At 40.3% G+C, this 20,211-nt stretch overlaps 2 protein-coding genes across 2 annotated transcripts; both read left to right on the forward strand.

The window, feature by feature from the left end:
• Positions 7,029-8,456, forward strand: LOC109228767 (xyloglucan endotransglucosylase/hydrolase protein 22-like). Its single transcript, XM_019393969.1, has 3 exons — positions 7,029-7,411; positions 7,528-7,721; positions 7,848-8,456. The coding sequence occupies exons 1-3, from the start codon at positions 7,121-7,123 to the stop codon at positions 8,263-8,265; spliced, it is 903 nt and encodes a 300-aa protein (XP_019249514.1). The 5' UTR covers positions 7,029-7,120; the 3' UTR covers positions 8,266-8,456.
• LOC109229869 lies at positions 13,788-15,636 on the forward strand. Its single transcript, XM_019395418.1, has 4 exons — positions 13,788-13,857; positions 14,073-14,164; positions 14,220-14,416; positions 14,508-15,636. Exons 1-4 carry the CDS (start codon positions 13,788-13,790, stop codon positions 15,634-15,636), a joined length of 1,488 nt encoding a protein of 495 aa, XP_019250963.1.

Raw genomic sequence — 20,211 nt, forward strand, 5'->3', positions numbered from 1 at the left:
CAAATTTTGCAGGCAAGTCCCAAATGATATAAAGGAGTTGTTCCAACTCTCAGAATCACATTCCGACCCCGATATTACAAAATTCAACTATTGGTCAAACTCCTCCATCTTCCGAACCTCAACTTTTCCTACTTTCACCGAATTGCTTAAATTCAACCCACGGATCTCCAAATCCAAATCCGGACGAACGCATAAGTCCAAAATCACAATCCGAGCCTATCAGTATCATCGAAACTCCAATCTGAGGTCAAATACTTAAAAGTCAAATCTTGGTCAATTCTTTCAATTTCAAGCTTCTCATATGAAAGTCACTTCTAAAAATTCTTTCCGAACTTCTCAAAAACCCAAATGATGATGTACGCAAGTCATAATACACTGTGTGAAGCTACTCGTTACCTCAAACTGCCAAACCAGACAAAATTTCTCAAACAACCAGTCGGGTCGTTACAGTAGATGAGCAATGTTTCATGCCATATTTGTTGATAAGGGTTTGGGCCCATAGAGAATTATTTTGAGAGAAAAGCCACCGGGAGAGGCTGGTGAGAAGAGCAATATTTTTGTCTTAGGCTTTGCGAAGTCCCAAACCACCTTGAATTTTAGGGAGAGTTACAATATCCCAATTTACATAGTGAATTTTCTTTTTTTGTGGAGAAGAACCCCAAATGAAATCACGTTATATTTTATCTATACTACGATAGATTTTTTTTGGTAGGAGGAAATATTGCATGGCGAATGATGAAATAAAGTTAAGAGTAGATTTGGAAAGTGTGAGACGACCAGCCGGTGTCAAAAAGTTCATTTTCCAGCTGGCAAGCTTGCTCTTCATGTTGTCAAGGATAAATTGGAAATCAGAAGGTTTAGGCTTATGGTTTAGGATAGGAAAACCTAGGTATTTACCGAAATTTTCCGTAGGTTTGATGTTAAAAAGGTGTTGAACAGTATTCCAGATATTATTAGGGCAATGCTTGCAGAAGATCACTTAGGAATTTCTGAATTAATTTTTTGGCCTGAGAGCTAGCAAAAATAGTTAAGGCATTGATAGATAGAATACAAAGATTTTGTGTTGGCTTTAGACATTAGAGTAAGATCGTCCGTGAAGAATAAGTGTGAAAATTGGGGGCCCTTACTACTAAGCTTTATGGGTCCCAAGTTTTGATATCTACTTGGTGGTTTATATATGTGGGGAGGAGTTCCATGCAAAGGATGAAAATTTATGGGGACATGGGATCCCCTTGGCAGATACCCCTTGATGGGGAAAAGTAGTTAGTTTTAGAGCCATTCACAAGGATAGCAATATTGCTAGAGCTAATACAGTTCATGATAAGCTTAGAGATTTTTGGAGGAAATTTAAAGAATTGGAGTGTTCTATAAAAAAAAGACCACTCTATGCGATCAAAGGCCTTTTCCAGATTGATTTTTAGCACGAGGTTACTAGACCCACCCACCCCCCCCCCCTTGACTTGTTCATATAGTTAATGATTTCTTGCACAAGAATAGCATTGTCACATGCCTGGCGGCCTTTGAGGAAGCTGGCTTGGAATGGCCCTATAAGATTAGGAAGGAAGGGTTTGGTGCGATTAACAATGATTTTAGTAATAACGTTGTAGATTGTATTACACAAGCCTATAGGACAAAAGTTCTTGAGATTATTGGCGTTATAGAATTTTGGTATAAGGAAAAGGTAAGTGTTATTAAGAGTTTCAGGCACTGTTTGAGTGGTGAAGATGTGGTTACAAATCTTGAGGACGGAGTTCCCTACTATGTTCCAGTATTTTTGATAAAAGTAAGGGTGTTAACCATCTGGACCCGGTGCCTTAAAGGGTTTAAACGAGAACAAAGCTTCAGTGACTTTGCGTTCCTGAAGAGGATTGTCTAGTGAGGATAGATCTATGTTATGAAAACTGGTTGGGGTAGTATGGATGTCTGTCCAGTTAGTGCATGAGTGATCAGTGGAATAAATGGACTGGAAGTATTAAAGAGTGTGAATTAATAGAGTATCATGGTCAGTGATCCAATCCCCTTGCTCGTTTTTAAAGTAGGAAATTTTGTTCCTTCTTCTTCTATTAATAACAGTCAGGTAGTAGTACTTAGTGTTCGCATCACCCTGATTCAATCAATTAATTCTAGATCGAATTTTCCAGAAATCTTCTCCTGCCCGAAGAATATTGTTGTACTCAAGGGTTAGATTTTTTTCAAGGGATTGGAGGAAGGAGCTAAAAGGCTAATTGCGAGAAAGTTGGATACCTTCTATTCTAGCCAGCAAATGTTTCTTTCTATGGAAAATGTTTCCAAAAATGTGCCTACTCCACGAAGATATTATCTTGAAAGTGGTTAGTAGCATTTAGGAGGTCTCTTTGATGCCAACAATCCCACACAATAGTGCTAAACTCCGGGTGGGAGCACCAAAAGGCTTCTAGGCGAAAATGGTTGTTTCTAGGTGGTCTAGTGAGGTTATTGGATTTGATAAGGAAAAGATTATGGTCAGAGTACATTTTAGGGAGATGGATGATAGAAACATTTGGTTAGAGCTCCCGCCGCTGTTTGTTGGCAAAACTACGATCAAGTCATTCTAGTATTAAACCATTGTGCCTACGTCGATTGTTTGACCAAGTATAACGGCAGCCCTTAAATCCTAGATCTATTAGATTACAACGGTTGATACAAGACCAAAAATTATTGGATCTGTATCGATTAATAAGACGACCCCCATACTTATCTTGTTGACTAAGAATGTCATTAAAGTCACCGGCCACTAATCAAGGCCCTTTGTAAGTGGTACAAATATTTTTTAAATTATCCCAAAGGATCCTACTGGTAACTCTAGTACTAACATAGATAATACTAAATAACCACGATTTATGGTTAAGGCGTACCTGAATCATTGCATGCAGATCTTGATCAAATTGCCTAAGACGAGTAATGGTGACCATACTAGCGATACATAGAAGAACAATGCCACCTGCTCTACCTTGAGCAGGCACCTCAATTATGTCATCAAAGTGGAATTCCTCCCTAAGGCCCTCATGATTCTCCATTTTTGTTTCCAGGAGAGCAACCATGCAAGGGGTGTGGGTAAAGACTAGTTCCCTAAAGTTTCTCTTGAAAGTATCGTTATTAGCTCCTCTAGTATTCCAAACAGTGATGCTCGTAGGTTTATTCATTGGGACAGCTTGATTGTGTGGGTACAGAGTGACTCCTGTAGGGAGAACTGGCTTCCCCTCAGGATCGGGGTCAGTAGTACAACGTACTTTGCTGTATTCTTGTTCACTACTGAATGAAGATCGAAGGAACATTTCGTCAGAGCTACAGGGCATATATTGATGTACTTTATGTCCTCTCTCTCCGGGAACAACATAAGGGTTGCATCTCTAAGACTTGTTATTTCTCTAAACGAGCCCCTAGGCAGAGGTATTTCCTCTATCTCCTCCTCCATCTCTATTTCTTCTTGCTCTTGGGGAGGTGGTGCAGCCTGTTCTTGGACCTGTTGTGGCTGCCATTGGAGGAAAAGAGGGTTTGCCTCCACTCGTGGGTAGAATGGGAGGTCGTATATCTGATTCTGAAGTGGGATGGGAGGTTCCAATGGGGATGCATGTTGTGATACAATGCTGGAGCAGCCGTTGGGGCCAGGAGATCCAACACATTGGTCAACCACATGTGATTCATGTAGTTGTCCATCGCCAGCCTCATACCCTCTGATATCAACTGGGCTAGAAATCCTGGGTTTTGTAGTATGATAAGAACTTCCCTACCGTTGATGTCCATTGTGAAGAACACTGCTTGGCCCTGTAACCCCTGCTCGATCCAGGAGAGAGGTTGTTGAAGTGGGTGAGGTGGCTAGGCTGTATACAAAAACTGGTGTTGGCCTATCTGAGGCGGAAGTGGTGTTATGTTGTTCATCGTATACGGCGAGGGGTGTTGTTGGTGTGGGAGTGTTAAGAGTGCGGACCTTCTGCTCAGAAGGAACAAGGGTCTTGACATTTTGTTGGCCCTAAGGCAAGTTAATAATAGGGGAAGTGGAAGAGTGTGCCTAATGATCGAGAATCCATATAAGAAGATTTGGTTTGCATGGGATTGGGTGGGCTTTGCATAGAAGGGATGGTAGACAGATATGTTATCTCATTCTGCATCGCCACTTGGTCAGATTTATTTGCCAAGTGTATTAGTGGCTTGAGGGAAGTGTTTAGATTAAGGTTAGTATTTGCATTTAAGGAGTTATCTAGTTGGGTATTATTAGTAGGAGAGGGGTTAGATGGCAATAAAATATTTTTAAAATTATTATGGGGAGACACATGTTCGACACGTGTCATTTTCTCCATTGTAGGGTCCATCGGTTGTGACGAAAAGGATGAGGAATTCGAACTGTTGCCTGCAGAGTGTCGACGTTCATGGAGAAGGTCAGTAGTGACCGATGGTTTCACAAGATCCTCTTCAAGGAGCAGTGGGAGAGAAGCAAATTTATTAGAGGTGTCAATCCTGTGGCCTTGCCTAGAGTTAATGGTTAGTCTGTCATTACTGTCTATGGCATTGAAGGCCAGTTTATTGGTATTAATAGGAGCAGATTTAGGATAAAGTTCAGACGAAAAGGTCATTTTTGGCTTGTTGTGGACGTAGTTGGAGTTATTAGGAGGGATTATAAATATTTAGATTTAAAAGCTAACTTTTGCGAAGAGAGGAACTTACCAGAATTCGCCGCAAAAATATTCACGTTTATACCTGGATTGGCCTGGGGATCTTGTGCTAAAGTGCTGGCTTCTGGTACCTGACTCTTTTGGGTGGGCCTCTTCTTTTTTGTAAAGGTTACTGTTTGCCATACCTCCAACTCTTTGGGTTCCATTCGTTGAGTATTAGGCAGGTCTCCCTTGGAGTTTTTTAGAATATCTCTTTCAGACTTTTGGTGAGGGCAACATGGCAGTGTGTGTCCCAACCGTCCACAGTTCTTGTAGAGGGAGCCTTCTCCTTCATAAATAATTTGTTGTATGTGGGATCCAATTGCAATTTATGTGGATACAGGTTCCTCCAATAGCACTTGGACGCATAGTCGTGCATATTGCCCTCTCAGAGTAGCACTCGTGCAGGAGTCTACCTTTAATAGGGTTCCAATGGAGTTTCCTATTTTTTTCAGAAGGACTCCATTGTAGAATTCTGTTGGGAGATGTGGAAGTCTCACCCATACTGCAGAGGATGTTAGCTTTGCCTCTGCTGCTACGAAATTTATCTGATAGATAGATAGTGCCCATTGATAAACCATGGTCCATTTTTTAGCACAATATGCATGTTCTCTTCCTTTGTGAATTTTACAATAAAGTAATCTGAACCCAAATCTATTAGCGGAAATTGTTCTGAGGGCTTCCATAAGTCTTGAATTTTTGCTTTAAGGTAGTGGTGAACAATTCTTTTCCTCAGAAGCTTAACAATTAGGGAATACTTCCAAGGGGAGTGAAGCCCTCTGTAAGCTCGATTGTTTTTATTCTCCATGAATTTTTGCTTGTTTGAGCTTCAAGATCTGTAGAATCTGGGGCACACTATACTTGGTCGCCAGAATAGTGATCCATATCGAAATCAATTATTCCCTCATTCATCATGAGCTTTTCCTTAAAGGTAGTTTGATCCAAGATTTGCACGGAGGATGGCAAACTGCCAGAAGGAGAAAAAATGTCGGGTGGTTTGGGTGGTATCAATTGGGAATCCTGATCCATGTTAGAATCGTTCATGGGTAAAGGAAGTGTCTTACTTGAAATGTTTTTATTCACTATAATCATGGCAGTTTCTACGAGAACATAGAAGAAATTAAAATCGAAAAACTTGATCTCATTTATCGGTAATTGGGGATGTTATTCTAAAATTCCACTCTTTAAATATTTATATTCATGGATAATTCTTTCATAAGAAAGATACTTGAAGTGTGTTCACAAGACATTGTGGTAAATACTTTCCACCTTTAATCCTAATAAGCTGAGTTTGAGTCACCAAAGGAGTAAAGTGAGAAGCTCCTAGACATGGGTAGAGGTGGCAAAATGGTTAAAAGAAAGCAGTTATCTACCCATGTTATCCATTAAAAAATGGGTTGGATAATGAACATTTTAAAAATGGGTCGAATATGGATAAGAACCATATTATCCACTTAAAAAATGGATAACCAAATGGATAACTAATGGGTTTAACTTTTACATTTGTGAAGCCTCAAATTGGAGACTCTTCAAGGTTGGGAGACTAGAAATTCTCCCAAGAGTGATCATATTCAATAAGCCATGGGTAATATGGATAACCATATTATCCACCGGATAACCCATTTTTTATCCGTATAAATATGGGTCGGGTCCAACTATAACGCTCTTTCTATTCTAAGTTCTAATTTTGCTATACATAGGTTTGTGGGGAAAAGAAAAGAAAGTGAAAAGGGAAGAGAAGAATAAGTTCTATATCACCGACATTTTGGTCAACAAAACTTAGAGAAATCAATTAAACAAATCGATGAATGGGTGCACATAAATTTAAATCAAACTATAGGAAGATATTTAAAACTTGTGGTTTTGGCTATTAAATTTTTGAAACGTATGTTTTAAACATGTCATAGCATTTGTAATAATATTAAATTTTCTCATTAAAAAAATATTAAATACAGTATATCTTATTTTATTTTAACAAACTAATTACTAAAAAATAGTATCAACAATACTATTGTTGAACAGTTAAGATTATAGTAAAAGTACACCTGAAACTAAAATGCAAATATCACGATCATAGAAAGGAAGAAAAAGTACAGAAACATTAGCGCGTTAGGTAGAAATATTAATGCCGATTTCCCTTGCGTGTGTGTAATTGGTGAAGAAGTGTGTCACTATTCATTCACCAACCCCTGCTGATCAAATGGCTGTCCCTACACCCCATACTTCCCTATACTTTTCATCCGAAACCGCAGCCTCTGCTATCTCCATACAAACGCGTTATCTAAACGTCATTTTCCATCCTCTCAATTCCCAGCTAATTGCTTTCTTTATTTCCCTTCTTCCATCCTTCCCCCTTCCCTCTCTCAAACTCTACTTTCCACAACTATATATCCCAATCTCAAACACAAATCACAAACATCTCTTGCTTCATTTCTTCAAATTAAAGTACAACAATGTCTTTATCCTTCGCTTCCTCAAGAATTTCTGTAATGTTCCTTCAGCTCTCTATTCTTGCAGTTTTACTCCTATACCCTGCTTGTGCTGATAATTTCTACCAAGACGCGACCGTAACCTGGGGTGACCAGCGTGCTCAGATACAAGAAGGTGGCCGCCTTCTCACCTTGTCCCTCGATAAAATTTCAGGTTCCGGCTTTCAATCCAAGAATGAGTTTTTATTCGGAAGGTTCGACATGCAGCTCAAGTTAGTACCTGGAAATTCTGCTGGCACTGTCACCACTTTCTACGTAAGCCCCCTTCATTTAACTACACTATTCTGCTGCTTCATCTCTGTTATGTATATAGGACATATATATTTGACAGAAAATATTAACAAGGAGATATATTTTTGTGTAATCTGCAGTTGTCGTCTCAAGGAGCAGGGCACGACGAAATTGATTTCGAGTTTCTGGGAAATTCATCTGACCAACCTTACACAGTTCATACCAACGTTTATTCTCAGGGAAAAGGCAACAAAGAACAACAGTTTCACCTCTGGTTCGATCCCACCACATCGTTCCACACCTACTCTATTATTTGGAACTCCCAACGCATCATGTACGTTAAAAAAATGAACTTCCTTCTTAATCTAGTACATATACAAAACATACTTCACTAGAAAACAATTTTTACTAAGTACTATTCATGTCTGACAATTTGGGGATTAATTTGTCTAATTTCCAGATTTTTGGTGGATAACATACCAATAAGAGTGTACAACAACCACGAAGCACTTGGAGTTGCATTTCCAAAGAATCAGGCAATGAGAGTGTACGCTAGCCTATGGAATGCTGATGACTGGGCAACACAAGGCGGGCGAGTGAAAACGGATTGGTCCATGGCTCCATTTACAGCTTCTTACAGGAATTTTAATACAAATGCATGTGTTTGGTCAGCTGCATCGTCTACTTCATCTTGTGGAGGCTCTAAATCCGCTGATTCATTAAATAATGATCAGACATGGCAAACTCAAGGACTGGACAGTAACGGCAGAAATAGGCTTAGATGGGTGCAGCAGAAGTACATGACATACAATTACTGTGCAGATACTCAAAGGTTCTCTCAAGGCATTCCTCCTGAATGCAAGCGTTCTAGGTTCTGAGAATTAAGTTCATCAAATTGTCTATAACTTTTCGGGTCTTTGTTTCATTCTTTAATTGTTACTGTGTGATATCAGGAAAAAAGAACAGAGGTGTAATTATTTGTGTAAGCACATTAAATTCTTAATTTGGTCTTTTTGTAATCATGAAATAGAAATTGCAATAATGAATCATTTTCAGCCAGGCCTGCAAATCTTTGTGTTTTAGTTTCCACTTCGGGCCAGTTAAAGCCTTATTGTCTTCGCTTATTTATTCTAGAAATCATCATAAATTTACCCTAGCAATGGCTACTGGGATGGACAGAAATAAAGAAACTCACGTTGTTGCTAGAACTACTATGATTACATAGCCATTCATTTTAATAGCAACGACTACAAGGGTCATACTTGCTGCTAACAATGGCGCCAAAGAATGCATTTAAGGCCATAGCTTTTCCAGTTTTTGAATTGAATTTGGAGACACACCCCAGAATCTAAAGGGTTCAAGTTGAGTAGGACCAAGATAGAATATTTGGAGTGCAAGTTCAATGACAGGATCAGTGAAGCGGACAGAGATATAAGGCTTGATACACAAGTTATCCCTAAGAGAGATAGTTTCAATTACCTTGGGTCTTTTATCCAAGGAAATGGGGAAATAGACTACTACATGTGAGCACGTGATTTTTGCCCTATATGAATTATTCCCACAAATTCAAAACAAAATGATTTCTTTTCATTACTTGCAATTTTGTGGATTTTCGTGGCATTTATGTTAATTTTTTGCATTTGTCTGTGTATTTTTATTTTTGTTTAATTAATGAAAATACAAAAAATATGTGCATGTGCATTTAGGAGTTAATTTTATATTTTAATAATTAATTAGTAATTAAGTTGTTTTAAAAATGGAAAATCACAAAATAGTTTATGTTGCATTTTTTTTATTTAATCTTGGAGTATTGGTAGTTTTTCTTTTAATTTAGGTTTTAATTAATTGTGATAATTACTATGTAGGTTTAATTAGTTAGGGTTAATTAGGTTTTAGGACTTAATTTGAATTTTTATTTAATTTTGAAAAAGAAAAAAGAGAAAAAAGAAGAAAAAGAATTTTGAAAGAATTGATTTGAAATGGAAAAGAAATGATTGAAGAGTTCAGAGTTGGGCCTGATTTATTTCGTTCCAACAAGCCCAAGCCAAAAATCCCCTGAACCAGTCCAAACAAGCCCCATGCCAGCCCAAACCCACGTCCAAACCCGGTCCACGCCCCCCACCCCACCCCCCCCCCCATAACCAAAACGACGCCGTTTCTCCTTGATTAATCCTGGCCGTCAAGGTTTCATAATCTAACGGCCAGGAACTAGGGTGTCTTTGATATATAAGTGTCCTAATGACACCCCCTACCCCCCTTCGCCTCTTCTCCATTGAACCCTAGAGACCAACCTCCTCCACCGCCTCCGCCGTCTACCGCCACCGGAAATCGCCTACGGCGGCGGCCGGCGTCCAAAAACCTCCAAATTCACACCAAAGCTCCCTCTTCCCTCCCTCATCACGAATCCCCCATCATATTCCCTCAAATCCCACCGGAGCCCCTCGAATTTTCGGAACCCTAGCACCGCCCTTGTTTTCTCTGGTGGCGGCACCGCTTCCAAACCGCCTCAAAATAACACCACGGAATCTTCTTAGCCTCCCCTCTCCCATTCTCCAAGTATTTTCCTTCGAATCCCCATGGATCTTTTCGAATCTTAAATCAAAGATTCAAGCCCTAAAAGCCCAAAGCCAAATTCACTCATGCAAGGCTGCTCCTCCAAGTTTTCTTAGTATTCAGGGCCGGTTTATCACAAAATGATGTTGTTCGCTTGTTCTTGACAAAGAACAAGCGATTGACATTATTTAGGGATTAAACTAGTTCGTCAAGTCTCGAGTTCGAGCTTTGTTTGGTGAGCTTCTCTCTTTCTTTTGTTTCACTTCACGCTATTTCAGTTTTATTTCCTCTTTCCTTCCTCTCTTTTCTTTCGATAACTCAATTAAAAAATTTTGATCAAAAGTTTCCGGCCGAGTTTGAGAGTTGTCCGTTTGTTATTCTTTTTTCCAGGTTCTTATTCTTCAGTATTGCTGGGTCTGTTTAGTGCCTTTTGTTGATCGCATGATTAGTGTTTTGATTTCATCTCTTGTTTAATCACCGAGTTAATTTAATAAGGTTTATAATCTAGTTAATTTCCTGCTTTGTGTTCGTGATTAATCAGTTATCGTAGATTTTAGTTCTCGAAATCATTTAAATGTGGGTTCTCTGTTTGTTGATTGATTGGATTTGGGATCATTTGTTCGTCTGGGCTTTGAAGCCATTTCAGATTTCATCTCAAGGATTTAATCTAGATCATGGGTTCAGAATTGAGCCCACCTTTGGTCCAGATATTGGGTCAGTTTAACCCATACCCGTTTGACCCAGGCTGGTCTTCAGGGTAATTTCAGGGATATTTGAGGGTAGTATAGGTATTTGGCTTAGGGAACCTTGCAGTAACAGATTGGGAAGCCCCTAGAAGTTTCTAGTATGGGGTTCTAATTTCAATTTCAGGCTTTTAGGTAGTATAACTTGGGCACCAAGTCACAAAATATGGGACTAAAATGCAAATCTAAAACCTGAAAGTTGCCCTAATTGCTTGCCTGTAAAGGCATCATTGCCTTGCCTTAAAGGTCAGATTGGAGGGCCTAAATTTGAGAGCAAAGGGATTTTGGGCGAAGATTTTAGAGAGGATTTTAGGGGCTAGAGATTTCTAAGAGCTGAGAATACAATTTCAAAATTTTACTGTTTCATTAGAGAAAATCCCTGAAATTCCTGCAACATTTTACCCTAAATAAATTCCTAAACAGCTGAAGTTTAAACTGAGTTAAATCAGTAGCTCTTCAGGTGTTTTGGATTCATTTCTGGTTGGATTTTCATGGTTGAGCTTTATTGAGTGCTGGTGCTGGTTCGAAATTGTCTCCAATTGATTATTCCTCAGTTATTCTTGGGCTGAAGCTGTGTTCAGTTTGCTGATCTGTTGTTGCTGTGACCTACTGATCTTCACTCTCTTCTTTGTTTCCTTTTCTTATCCCAGGTATTGTTCAGCTCCCATGGACTTCACCTAATGTGTAATGCAAAGCTTTGATTGAAATAAGATGGAGTCTAATGCTGATTCATTGAATTTAGTCCTTGTTTCTTCAGTTTTTTTATGACCAGTATACCGCGTTTGGATTATGCTTAAAGTATTTGTCAAAGCTTGGTTGTGATTGATAATTAGTTCTTATTGTTTTAGTGTAATGATTTTCTTATAAATCTATTCATTAGAGTCTGCAATTAGAATTAGGTTTCCTTTTAGCTTAGTTTGAATTACTGCAGTAGATTAAAATGGCTAAAGGTGTCATATTATTGCCTGTTGATTGTGATGAAGTAACCTGGCAGTAATAGGAGTGGTCGTTTGTCAAATGACCTTTGGTTGAAATTTTGTATGTAATGTGGACATGGATTTGATATTCTGGATATCTCGTTGATTTAGTTTTTAGTTCAGGATCATTTGAAACAAATTCAAAACATGAAAAGGCTATATGATTAGTATGTTTGTTATGTGAAAATGGCTAGATTTTAAATAGTTTGTAGTTAAATTCCAATCAGCTTTTTCGGTGTTCAGTAGTTGTGGGTGTAATTTGGTGATTATTCAATGTTAGACTCACAGGGATATGGGCCCTCTTGGGCCAATAATTAATGAGCAGGCTTGTTTGTCCCCTTGTAAGCGTGTAGACGTTCAGGCGTTGGGATGGGGCTATTTTGTGAGTCTTGGGCCATAGGCCCACTTGTTTTGGAACTTGTCAAATTGTTAAACCCTGGGTTGGTAGTGTAGTTAGTTCTGACTGTCCTTTGAAAGGTAAAAATATGCTTACAGTGAACTTGCATTTTAGATGATAAATGGGTTGTCCAGAATAGCTTAAAAGCTAGGCCAATAGTTGGGTTCTGAAATACAGTATTTGGATTTGTATTAAAGTTGGAAGGATTTAAATCCTCAATATGTTTGGGCCTCACGTTTTGGCCCAGTTGCACCCTTCATTCGTTGACAACATAGCACTTGGGCTGCCTCCTCACGTTGGGCCTCTCATTAGGCTAATTTTAGGTTCTAAAAAAACAGCATTTGGTTAATTTCAATTTCTGATTCAAAAATTCCGTCATAGTTGAAATTAAGTGTAACCTCGTTAGCTGTGTACCATTAATGGATCCTTATCGAACAAATTAAGGCGTGGTTTCGAATGCATGGCCCTCGGGTTACTTTTATAACCTAGATATTTAAAATGATTAATATTCATAGAAAAGCCTCTAGGGCCGATTAAAATACTAGTGTGATTGTGTATACGTCCGCGTAACACAATTACGCTTCTAAAAATAAAACTGGAGTATGCGTTCGCGCAACTTCGGCCCAAACTTTCTTTATAATAATAAAGCGTTATTAATTGTGGACACGTTCACGTGACATAATTTTTGACGCGCCAAATGAATGGGTATACGTGCTCGTTACCCGTTTCAAGATAATTTTTCTTATTAAAAGCGGTAAAAGAAGTAAAAGCATATAGGTTCTAAAATCAGTAATTAAATAATTGTATAAGCCAAGTATGATCAAAGCGACCGTGCTAGAACCACGAAACTCTGGAGTGCCTAACACCTTCTCATGGGGATCAGAACCGAAAATTTATTGTTCAGGGTTCAAGAATTCGAGCTTGTTTTATGATTTTTACTTGGCTTATTTATTGTTGATATTATTGTATTTTTGTGAACCTTTGTGCTAAAATACTATCTGTTTACCGCTTTAATATTGTTGAAATTATATATAATTGCCTTCTTACGCCACCCCATCTGAGTCTTCTGAAAATGGTGCATACGTTCGCGTAGCCCGCTTTTCTGTAGAAATTACACCAAATAGAGCGAGGCTGGGCAAGCGACAAGGCCGGGCAAACTTTAGTGCTCCCGGTACGTCGCCCCTCCTCGGCCCCAGTTGTCCGCTCGGGTACCCCAAGTTTAGACCAAAACCCCAGGATTTTAACTTAGAAAAACACAGCTTCATGCCGGATCCCTAGTAGGAGCGCTTGTTTGCATCACGTGCATTTTGACTTAGGAGACTCAACACAGGGGTTGGGTCCGTCTAGGACAGGTGTACCCCAAAATAACAGACCATCATGATGCATTCTATGTGCTACGTGAACATTTGTTTGTTTCGGCTTGCATGCTGAGGCGGCTAGATAAGAAAACAAAAAGAGAGGGAAAAATCAAAAAGAGAGAAAAAACAAGAGAGAGAAAGACCAAGAATGATGAAGAAATAAAGCCCGGCTCTAAAACCCGATATTTGAAAATACCCCGAAACTCTGCCGAATTTTTTTTCAAAAATAGTTATTTCCAAAAATCAAGCTAGCCGAACTACGCAGGTCTGATTCTCACTGGATGTGGGATACGTAGGCAACCTACATAAGGTCCGGCCTTATTTTTGAAAAAACAAAAGAGAAAAAAAAACAGAAGTTAGGGGGTCAAATAGATGCAGTTTGGAAGTTTGGTCAAAATAAGCCGATTCAGTTTCGGCAATGTTTTAAACCGTTCTTACCGAGGTAACCTTAGAGTATTCTTCAGTTGTCGAAGGGCTATCTTCGTAAACAAATGGACAAGGTTGAGAAGTGTCATAAAATAAACCCTCCCCGGCCTCAAAATTCGTATGGAATTGGGAAGGGGCCACATTTGCAAAAATAGCCATTTGGTTAATATTGGCATATCAAGGAAGGGATTATGGTTTTTTGTTTTAAAATTAGAAACCTGTTTTCAAAAGGGTCCACTGGAGTCAACCCTAACCCTACCCTTCTACAGGAACAGATGAATATTATCCAAGATCCACCAGAAGTGATCAGGGAGCAGGCTCGGGTACATGTGGTGGAATGATTTAGATTAGGATGGTCAGAAATGGCTGAGAAAGCAGGTGGGCGCTCTTATAGACATCTGGGAGATTAAACCACGGGACGATCTGATCAAGGCTCTGATAACTTTCTGGGACCCAGCCCGTAATGTTTTTCGCTTCTCGGACTTTGAGATTACCCCTACTTTGGAGGAGATGGCTGGGTACATTGAGTTTGGACGAGATTTGAGGAAGCAACAGCTTATATTTCCAAGGGCTCCGTCGGTACACAAGTTTTTTGACCTCTTGAATATCAGCAAACAAAGACCATATAAGCAACAGGTGTTGTGCTTTCCATTTCTTATACTTCAGGTTTCGACACTCTTCTGGTTTGGAAGCACATGAAAAGGGGTTGAGCAACAAGCAAGATAAGGGTCGTTGGCAGATTCATCGCCAGTTTGCATTTATCGTGGCATTCTTAGGAATTATGGTTTTTCCAAATGAGAAAGGGACAGTTGATATCCGTATGTCTGGAATCGCACAAATCCTCACTACCAAGGAAGACCATACACTTGCTCCGTTAGTACTGGCGGATATCTATCGAGCGTTGACCTTATGCAAAGTCGGGGCTCAGTTCTTTGAGGGTTGCAATATCCTTTTACAAATGTGGTTGATCGAGCATCTTCGCCATCATCCCAGATTCATGAGTTATGGCTCGAGCCCAAATAACTTCATCACCAGTTACGAAGAGAGGGTAAAGGATTACAATGTGCCAGAAGGATTTGAAGCATGGGTGTCTCATTTGAAAGCTCTCAAAGAAAGTCAAATTGAGTGGTCTATAGGATGGCTCCCGAAGACAGAAGCCATATACATGACTGCTGCTAAAGGCTACTTGAGGTTAATGGGTGTGAAAAGTATTCAGCCGTATGCACCACAGAGGGTCCTGAGACAGTTGGGAAGGTATCAGATTGTGCCCGAAGATGAAGATTTAAGTACTCAGGTCATAGAGTTACATCCGGAAGCTGCATTGCCCGAGGCTTTAGTTCAACAGGATTGGAATGCCTGCCGGTATCTAAAGAATGGCACCCAGGTACCAGATATTGCAAAGGGGGAAATAGATTCGGGCTATGCTATTTGGTTTGAGAAAAGGTCTTGTGTGAACAACGAGCCGGAACCCGAACCTGAGAGGCCTGCCAAAAGACCTCATGTTCAAGCTTTTGATGACATAATCCAAGAAAGATTAGCACGGGGGGAAAAAGAAAAGGCATATCAAGCTGAGATTCATGCCCTGAAAGAAAAGCTGAGAAACATGGAATTCAACAATGATCTCCAAGCACAGGAAGCCGAAGGTCTCAAAGCCCAAATCCGGAAGATGAAACTGGCAATTGAAAACTCCGGCAGGAGTAGAAAAGATGAAAAGCTTATCTACAGTCTTACCCTGAAGGCACGTGATTCCGAGGATGATTTGCAAAAGCCTGAAGTGGAGCTAGCAAATGCCTAAGCCAAGTTAGCTAAGGATGCAGGGGAACGAGCCAGTCTCATCCGTCAGCTGAAGGAAAAATACGACAAAGGGATGGTGAGTATGAAGAAAAAGGTCAAGATCCTTGAAAATGAAATGGCTAAGCAGGAAAGAGATTTCAAGGCGGAAAGGGAGCATTGTTATGCCTTGGTAGCACGGTTAGAAAGGGATCTGCAACATTTTCAAGAACAGAGCCATGCAGCTGAGCAAACTTTGGAAGCTAGAGCCCGGCAAATTGGGTATTTATTGCAAGAGAAGGGTAGGATCCGAGAGAAGGTCAGGGCGATTGCAGAGTACATCGTGGTAAAATGTCAAGCATGTGAGGACATGACCCGCACCACTTTCCTCGCGGCAGTCATGACATTTGTCCAGCAGATAATGAGAGATTTGGAAAGTCTCCAAGGGGATCTTGCAGATGGGCCCGCAGCAGAACCAAACAACACCCCGAGGGCTTCAGGAATTTTCAAGGCTTTAATGTATTCGTGATCTTTGTTTGAGTCGGTACCTTCCATTTTGAGTCTGTTTAGTCGTGTTGGAGTCTGTTAGGTCCTTTGAATTGATGTTTTAAAAGTTTGTTAGTTTCTTTTGAGTCTGAGTCTTGAGTCATTGTAATCAAAGTATTTGTTTTTATGAAAAATTGAAAATCCCAAAAATATTTTTGTTATTTATTTTTCATTTATATCCCCAAGAACTACGCTTGGTCTGATTCATGCGGGGTCATGATACGTAGGCAAGCTCCATAGGATTCGACCGGAACCAGAGGAAATAAAAGAAGAAGAGAAAAAGAGAGAGGAAAAACAAGAGGGGAAAAACAAAGGGAGGAAAGCAAGAGAGAAAATGAAAGAAAAGAGAGAAAAATAAGAAACTGAGAGAAAAAAAAAACAATGGCAAAACAAGAGGGTGGGATGAGAGAACAAAAACAGAGAGAAAGCAAAGGCAAGAAAAAGAAGAAATAAAAGAAACATAAGTTGCCATGGAAATAAGGAAAGCCGGGATGACGCAAGCAGCCGAACAAATGCGTAATAGAAATGGTTAACTGCTTAGGTGCATTCATTCCCCAAATGTGCGGTTACCAATTTGTTAAAGCCCTCACCGCTAACAAAGTTATTGTTGATGTATTGACTCCAGGCAGGTGGTTAGTTGATTGGCATTCTGGCACCTCACTCCTATAACACCCGGTCAAAAGACAAGCTGAACATGGCCAACCAAGAACTAGAGGCGAGTATTGTCGACCCGTCAAAAGAGGTGGAAGAACTGGATGTTAATGCGATGAAAGAAGAAATGTATAAGCTGAAGCAGCAAATGGCTGAAATGTACCAGGCCTGGGCAAAGGGGCACCCACCACCGGTTTACCCCGCCAACCCTGCTTATATACCCCCATTGGCTCAACCTCAGGAGCCTCCTACTGTGAATTCATCTCCAGCATTTCCCCCCTACCAACAATGTTATGGCACCACTTCCCAAACACCACCAGCTCCACCACCCAAACAAGTCCCATACCCTCCTCCACCAATCACGCGAATATTGTTCAGGTGCTCCGGGGCATGACACAGAGAAATGCTGGCAATTGAAAACAGCTATTCAAGAGCTCATTGATGCCCATCGGATCGAGGTTCAGGCCCCGAAAGCGCCCAATATCAACCAGAATCCATTGCTGGCCCATCATGAGACCAATATGATTGAGATAGTGCATAAGGGAGGGGAGCCTAAGAAACCTTCACAGACCGTCATGATGATTCGGTCCAGTGAGGTCAGGCCGGTTAAAAAGTCAACAAGTGAGAAATCAGTGATCAGGTTGAGCGGGACAAACAGTGAACCATCTGCGGTAGTCAAGAAAGGGTCCTCAAGTGAGGTTGCAACGAAACAAGAAAAGGAAAAAGTGGTTGTGCCAGGAGCGGCGAAAAAGCCTATCGTGATTGTGGAGGGTGCCCACACAGATCCCGTCATTGTCAAACGAGGCGCTGGGAAGCGCCCAGTAACAACAGTTCCTTGTTCTGTGATCGATCTTGATAAAGAGTTGATTGAAAGGGTCGAGAAGTTGTTCGACGATGTGAACATGGTGGAAGTTGGAGAGGGTTCTAGCAAGGCGGATGTGAAATTGTTCGGGCCAAGTGCAAAGATTAACAATTGGGAAGCTACTCCTCTCCTTACCCAGAAGGAGTTTTGGTAGTTTGCTTTGATTTTCTTTCAGTTTATCAGGATTATTCCAGGGTTGTAAGTCATATTCTATGTTCCGTCCGTTTGGATATATAAACCTTGTTATCTTTTCATTTCAGTGCAATGCAATTTCCCCTTTTCATCATTCCTGATAGTTTTATTTTTGTTTTTCTTTTCTTCCTTACACAATTTTTTTTAGGCTGGTTTCAATGACATGACATGCATAAGGAATCTTCGGCCCAATTTTAAAAGCCAAGCTAATTCTGAAAAGTTGAAATCCCATCCCTTAGGATTGTCGCTGAAGCCGAATTGATGATGATGAGTGGGTCAGAACCCGCCTGAGCAATTGAGTTTGATCGATGAGAAAAGAATGGCAGCAGTGTGTCATGGCCAATTGTATCAACAAAGAATGGCAAGAGCGTATAATAAGAAGGTGCGTCCACGAAACTTCAAAGTGGGTCAGCAAGTGTTGAGACGTATTCTTCCACATCAGGCTGAGGCCAAAGGCAAGTTTGCCCCAAATTGGCAGGGGCCGTTCATCATGACGAGAGTGTTGTCCAATGGTGCTTTGTAATTGACAGACATAGAAGGCAAGTGTGTTGAAATGGCCATCAATTCCGATGCGGTCAAGAGATATTATGTATGATCTTCTTTGTTTTAATTGTATTTGTTTGTACTTGGCATGTTTTGAAGATTGGAATGACGAAGGCATTTTGTTCTGCTATCCAAACACTTTATCCTTTGTTACCCCCTTTGAGCCTTATTCATTTTCTTTCATACCCCTCTTTCGGAATCAGTAGCAAAGATCAGAAACACAAGCGTGAAAGCTAAGTAAAAGGAAAGAGAAAAGAAAAGAATAAAAAGAGAGAGAAGGAAAAAGGAAGGAGAAAAAAAAGAGAAGAAAAAGAAAGAAAAGAGAAAAAAACAAAGAGAATAAAAAGAAAAGAAAAGGAAAGAAGAAACAACAAAAATAGAAAAGGAGGAAAGAAAAGAAAAGAAGAGAAAATGGAAGAAAAAGAAGGGAAAATCATAACAATAAAGTAATTTCTATGACATGAACTACATTCGACCTGATTCCTTTTAAGGATACGTCGGCAGCCTCACGGTTCGGTCCCATCATAATAAAAATCCAAAAGTCCCCAAGTAAAAAACTGGGGCAGAAGTTGCGGTTGTTGTGAGAAATCTGATTCCGGAAGTTGTAATTCTAAACCCAGCTGAATTGTTTTGAGCCTTTGATACCCTTTCTTTCTAACCCTGTCCAAAAGCCTGCATTACGGTCCAAAGAAAGAACTTCTGATCAGTCTTCAAGAAATGCCAAGTCAAGCAAGAAGAGGTGATTCATGTCAGGGACAACACTCTGGTCCAAGCAGGAAAATAATGAAAATGAGAGAGTCTTATTGGTGAAAACCCTCACGGGCATCGTAAGGCGAAAGTGAGTTGAGAGAAACAGCAATGAGAGAGTCTTATTGGTGAAAACCCTCGCGGGCACCTTAAGGCGAAAGTGAGTTTTCAAATGAACAAACAGAGAGGTCTGTGGGTGAAAACCGTTCGGGACACCGCAGGATGAACAAGGTTAGGGTTTGGTTGAAGAAATCAGGTTATGGAATTCTGGGGGAACAAAGCATGGCAATTGAAAGTTGATTGGTTGGACGGATTGGGCCGATTAGTCCGAAATGCATGTCATGATCAATGGTACCGGCTGTACCACTCAGATAAGTCTCTTTTCCTTTTCTTCTTTTTTATAAGTCGTCCGGTTTTGGATTCTCTTTATCCTTAACTCTCAAAGTCATTGCATTTCATTCCTTTTGGGGTTTGTTCTCTAAGATGTTTCAATGTCAGTTTTGTTCAAAGCAAATAAGAAAGGATTTCAAAGCTCACTACCAGCTTCCAAAATTGCAAAGCACAGCGTGGCCAGAACATACCAAAGATAGCAGGATGTAAAGTGGGATACAGGGAGTCACCGGAAGTTTCATCGGTAGAATGACTTGGTAATGTCGTGGGAGATGCAAAGGTTCAGATAAAGGGGTCAGAGGTGTAAAACAATGGTTTGGTATAGAACAATCGGGTCATCGAAGGTCATGGGTTTGAAAGTCAGTCAGAGAGTCAAGTGGTCCAGGGCCAGTTCGAGAAGCAGGTCAAAGCAAAACACAGCAAAGGAGACATCTCCAGCAAGAATGCCATCAACTAACCACCATTTTAAACTGACAAGATTTTCCTTTGATTGAAACAGGGGCAGAAAATTTTCTTTGTTTTGTCTATTTTTGTTGAAGTCAGGAGCCCGCCTGAAGAACAGAGGAATACATTTCAAGTTTTAGCAGTCAGGAGCCCGCCTGAAGAACAGAGGAATACATTTCAAGTCAGCAGTCAGGAGCCCGCCAGCAGTCAGGAGCCCGCCTGAAG

This window comes from Nicotiana attenuata, chromosome 7 (genome assembly GCF_001879085.1).
Source record: "Nicotiana attenuata strain UT chromosome 7, NIATTr2, whole genome shotgun sequence".
Classification (NCBI taxonomy): domain Eukaryota; kingdom Viridiplantae; phylum Streptophyta; class Magnoliopsida; order Solanales; family Solanaceae; genus Nicotiana; species Nicotiana attenuata.